The sequence below is a fragment of the Austrofundulus limnaeus genome, unplaced genomic scaffold, assembly GCF_001266775.1.
Source record: "Austrofundulus limnaeus strain Quisiro unplaced genomic scaffold, Austrofundulus_limnaeus-1.0 Scaffold48, whole genome shotgun sequence".
NCBI lineage: Eukaryota > Metazoa > Chordata > Actinopteri > Cyprinodontiformes > Rivulidae > Austrofundulus > Austrofundulus limnaeus.
Genome location: NW_013952450.1, coordinates 342,761 through 347,696, shown reverse-complemented (window position 1 = coordinate 347,696; position 4,936 = coordinate 342,761). Strand labels below are relative to the sequence as shown.

The following is a 4,936-nucleotide window of genomic DNA, read 5'->3' as shown; positions in this document are numbered from 1 at the left end:
TAATTAGTGAGCTTATATAACTTCATCGTGTCCTCTAATACTATTTAAAGCCCCCGCTGCTAAGTTTGAAGGAGGGCCTGTGTGTGGAGACGGGAGAGCTCCGTCCGTGAAAGGGTTAAACAGGGGGCGGAGCCAAGCCTGGCTGAGCGGGGAGGCAGCAGCAGGAGGAGGAGGGGGAGGAGCCAGAGCTCCTCAGCTGCTGCGCCTTGTCACATTTCTGCAGGATCTGATCGCAGCTCGGTCTGCTGTGGGAACGGTTCGGGGCTGCAGATCCTAACGAAGCGGGTGCTGCGCGGTTTGGGACGGACCTGGACGCGTGAGAGAGCTCGGTAAAAGTAGATGTTATAGAGAGACACAAAGAAACGAGACGGCGTTCAGGAGGAGTCCGGGCGCTAACGGGACCGTAACCCCACGAAGGACGAACTCTGCCAGCTCTAACCCCACCACCCCCCTCGGCGGCGGCAGCAGCAGCCTCACGGACGGACTCGGGGAATTTCTACCCTCTTTCTGGGATTCTTCTTTGTCGCGTGTTTAAACCCTCAGATGTGTGTCTGTGTCTGAGCATCCGGACAGATATATGTGTGTGTTTGTTCTGCTGGAAGCGCGCGCGGCTCCAGCCCCGGACACAATGCGCACCGCTCTTTTCATCCCCAAAACTGAGCGAAGACGATCCGGCTGATTTTTTATTTAATTTTATTTTTATCCACCTCTCTCTTTTTTCTTCTTCTGTTCTTCAACAAAGAGAGATGCCGAATGYCCACATGTCCCCGCAGGGTTTGGATTTATCACTACTTCTGTTTTGATGCCGTTCGGCCAGATCCTGCTGAAATCCACCAGGCTCCTCCGTGTGTTTTGATAGCGTTTTCTCCCCCCCTTCCCCCTCCACACCCTCCTCCTCCTCTCCTCCWCCCCCGCCGCGTATGATGTATGAGAGTGTGGACGTTGTGGGRCTGAATCCCAGCCCGAACCCGTTTCTAATGATGGATTATTACAACCAGAGCCGAGGGTGCTTGATCCCAGAGAAAGGACTGGTGCCCGGTGCGCCCCATCCCTACAGCACGTCCATCAGGAACCAGCACTGGAACGGATCCAATCACTGTATGTGCTTTGGTTTTTGTCCCCCTTCTTCATATCAAAGTGTTCGGATCCATGTGTGACCAAATTGGTCTTTTCATTCCATTTGATTCGTCCCTGACCTTTGTCACTGCAATATCTATTTTGACCCACTTTCCTGTCTTTCCAAATGCGCCTGTTTATTTTTTGTATCTCCAAGCCACTTTATTCTGCCTTCCTGAAATATGCTTCCAACACAATGTTTTTTTTTTTCCAAGCCGTGCCAGCACTAATCAGGTCAAACTTTTCTGCCAGTCTTATCCTCGGTGTCCCTGGTAATCTGGATCCGTTATAGACCACACAGTTCCTGAGCAGCAGCTCTGATTATTCCCTTCATGTTTAAATCAGTAATTATGATGATTAAAATGCATGTTTAAGGTGGTTTCTTACCTGAAATAGCCATGCATATTTAAATGATGAGCTCCATGTTTGTCATCTCTATAGATAGCTTTTCAGTTTTTAATGATGCTTTTATTTCAGGGAGTTCAGGTTTTATTTGTGTTAACGTGTGCATTTCTTTTTATTTGTGGGTAGAGCAGCCACCAGTGGCCATAGAGATTTTTGTTTGTTTGTTTTGTTGTTTTACTGATACCATATCTGCTGCAATAAGAGGATTTTATTGCAGCGACAGGGTATCAGAGGCCTGTCCCATTCTTCACCTCAAAGCAGCTGCATGGCACTAAGCTTAATGAAAGAGAGAGTTCTGTTGTCTTTCAGTTCTGCAGGAGCGTAAAGAGACAGGAATCTCCACAGGCTCTTAAGGGCCAATTTCCTCCTCGCTTCAAGACTATAGGAGCATGTGACAAAAGGGAAATTTAGACAGGAATGTCTGATGTTTGGCAGCAAGAACAAAACCTCCTCCTCCTCAAAAAAAAAAAAAAAAAGAGTTTTTGTTTGCATTGCAGTTTGCCTCCATCTCTCTTTCTGAGTCACTGCTTGTTTTTCTAAGTCAGATGAGATTAGAATTTCCTCCTGACTAAAGAGACAAATCATTTTTGAAGCAGATACCCAGGCGAGCTTGATAGTATTTATTGAGCCGGTCCACTAAACAGCTCTTGTGGCAGCATTGATTCAAACCATGTGAGCTCGTCTGAGGGAGACGGTGGGGGTTTGGCCCAGGAAAAGACCTCTGATCCCTCAATTCCACATTGTTTTGCTTCAAGTAGGGAGTTGCAGAGGTGGGGTGAGGTGTGTGTGAGGAAAGCATTCTGCTGTTTGCTTTAYTGCTTGGATGTAATAAAAAAAAATTAATGCACTTGTAAGGGATGTTGGTTGAGGAGGAGACACATCATCCATTACTGCAGTCATGTGGCTCCACAGCTTATTGGATCATATGGTGGAAAACTAAACAGATTATTTTTTAACATTCCATTTTAAAGCAAAATTAAAAAGAACAAGACAATTTGAAAACATCTGACTTGGTTTTCTCCCCTTATTTTCGTTGCTGGTACTTTTCCCCACCTTGCTTCTTCGTTCTATTATTTTTATGGYTTTCTGTCTTGTTAACCTTTCTACACTGGATCTGTCTGTTCATTAAGAGTTTTCCAGTGGGCTCCTTGAATTGAGAATGTATCAAGACATATTTGCTTTAGTAGTCTAAAGTTAGTGTCTAATTGGACTGCGAATGTTGGCAAAGAGTCGGCGTGTGGCAGTTGTGAGAGAGTCTCCAAAATGCCTCGATTTTTACAGGTGTTCTCAATTTCTTGAGCCACAAATCCTTCGCAGTCTTGTAGCTTGAACTTTGAACATGTTCAAAAAAGTTGGTGCACCAAATTTGGCTGTGTATTCTCAGTCTGGGGTGTATTGAACTCTTATCAAGAGTGGATTGTGGCTGCCAACATGTGTACAAAGTGGGTCGGTGTGGGTAGGTAGGCAACAAGATGACGTGCGCAGAGTGGAATACAGTTTTTCAAGTCGTGGACATGAAAATAGTTCAGTTTATTTAACAAGGACAATGTTTCATGKTAGAACAATTCTGCAGTTTCTGTCTACAGTAGTTGTGTTGCTAAAGGCTAATTGCAGACCTTGGCCTTGTTGGAGCTTTTAAAATAAATCAGCAATAAAACTAGGTATTTCACATATACACACATAACTTTGATATTATGGACAGGAGAAACAGCAGCGTGTCATGTAATAAAACAAAACAAAACACGGCCCTTTAGGCTTTTTTTTTTTTTAGGTGTGATGCTCTTTGTTTTTGTTACAGCCACTTGTCCAACTGGAAGTTCAAAATGCTTAGGTCATGATTTTAAAAAAAAAAATGCTTTCAAATTTGTGGCTGCATGGTTTATTGGTTGCTAGATCACAAACACTCAGAATTCTGTGAAATTGTAACTCAAAATTACCTTTATTTTCTCACGATTTTGTGTTGCTAACTAGTTTCCAACAATTGCAGCATAAGTGGCCTTCAGATCTCTGTATCATAGCTGTAATTTAGATCTCATGGACGCTTCAATCCCAGTTATTGCTTCATTAAATATGCTTCTTTATACGTTGTTGACATTTTGACTTTGACAACGTAGAGTTGCGGTTGCGTCCAGTCTGCACAAGTCTATTTTCAGAGCATCGGTTCTAAAGGTCTGCTGTGAAAAGGCCTGGGCCTTGCAGATTAAATGTACTTGATTTTTCACAGGCTGCCTGTCAGAATCCTAACAACAGTTGGGGGCTCATGCATGAAAGAATGTGCATGACCTTGTTCACATGACTGTCACACACTTTTAAAAAATGGGGGATGAGGGGGTGGGTGAATCAAAGAGGGATTGCATCAGGGGCTCAGCAGCCCATAGGGTTTTTGTTCATTTTTTTCCCCCCAACTCCCCTTCTCAGGCTGTCCACAGTATAAAGACAAACGATCATCGGGGATGTCCACAGAGAGAAGATGAAGCAGAGTCAGACAWGCTCGAGCTAGTTTGTCTTCTGAATGCAGAGGGATGTAAAGTGGGCTGCATGGACTGTGTTTCTGAGAGGCAGGCGACTGGCAGCTTAATCTGACTCATGTGGTATTTTAAATGCGGAAGTCCTTTGGCCGAGCAGGAGATGAGGCCCATGGAAAACAAAACAAAACAGATGGTGTTTTATTGTTTCTTTAGCTGAAAGGTCTGATGCTAAACATGTCACGACATCTTGGAGAGCAACAGAAGTGTCTCGAATACCATTTTCATAAAACAATAAGAACTGTTTGGAATGTGTTTGGGCTTGGTGCACTCCAGCAGTTTGGCTTTAGCCTTGTGTGAGAACTGTAAATATCACTTCCTCTGTATGGAGTATTTATTTGACAGAAGTCTTCTGAGAATTGAGAAAACATGAACAACACGACATAAACACAGTCCTTACCCCCTGAACAGAATTGACTTTGGTGGTCGGATTTTGACATCGCAGTGGGGTCTTTTGAAAACAGCTGGATGTGAGTCATTCAAAAATAAAGTTGCAAGTGTGTTTAATTTAGCAATTCCACTCAGAATTCCTTAGAAAAACCGACATATAAATAGATTTTTATTTTTACTTAGACAAAAAAATATTAGGGGTGTCCTGATCAGATGTCAATATCGGATATCGATTCGATATTAGCCAAAAAATGAATATCAGATTATATCGGCCTGCATCTAAAATCTATGATGTTAGCACTGTGATACAAGCAGTCAAGCATTCCAATAGTCCACTCAGAATTTCTATCCAGCAGTGCTTGGATCCAGCATGAATAACTTAAATGACCTTTAATAGTTATTTTACATTTTTAAATGTAAATTTTGTTTTTATTGGATTTATTGAGGCAATTTTTCAGGGTTTTCTATTTTATTACTTATTTATTTATAGAATATTATAT

At 42.8% G+C, this 4,936-nt stretch overlaps 1 protein-coding gene across 1 annotated transcript in view; it reads left to right on the top strand.

Annotated features, from left to right (window-relative positions):
* The first annotated feature begins 220 nt into the window (after window positions 1–220).
* The window catches only part of raraa (retinoic acid receptor, alpha a), a 59,599-nt gene continuing 54,883 nt past the window's right edge, over window positions 221–4,936 (top strand). The window contains exon 1 of the mRNA XM_014008119.1: window positions 221–1,098. Coding sequence (XP_013863573.1) covers window positions 921–1,098 — 178 coding nt within the window. The 5' untranslated portion in view covers window positions 221–920. The remainder of the gene's footprint in view (window positions 1,099–4,936) is intronic.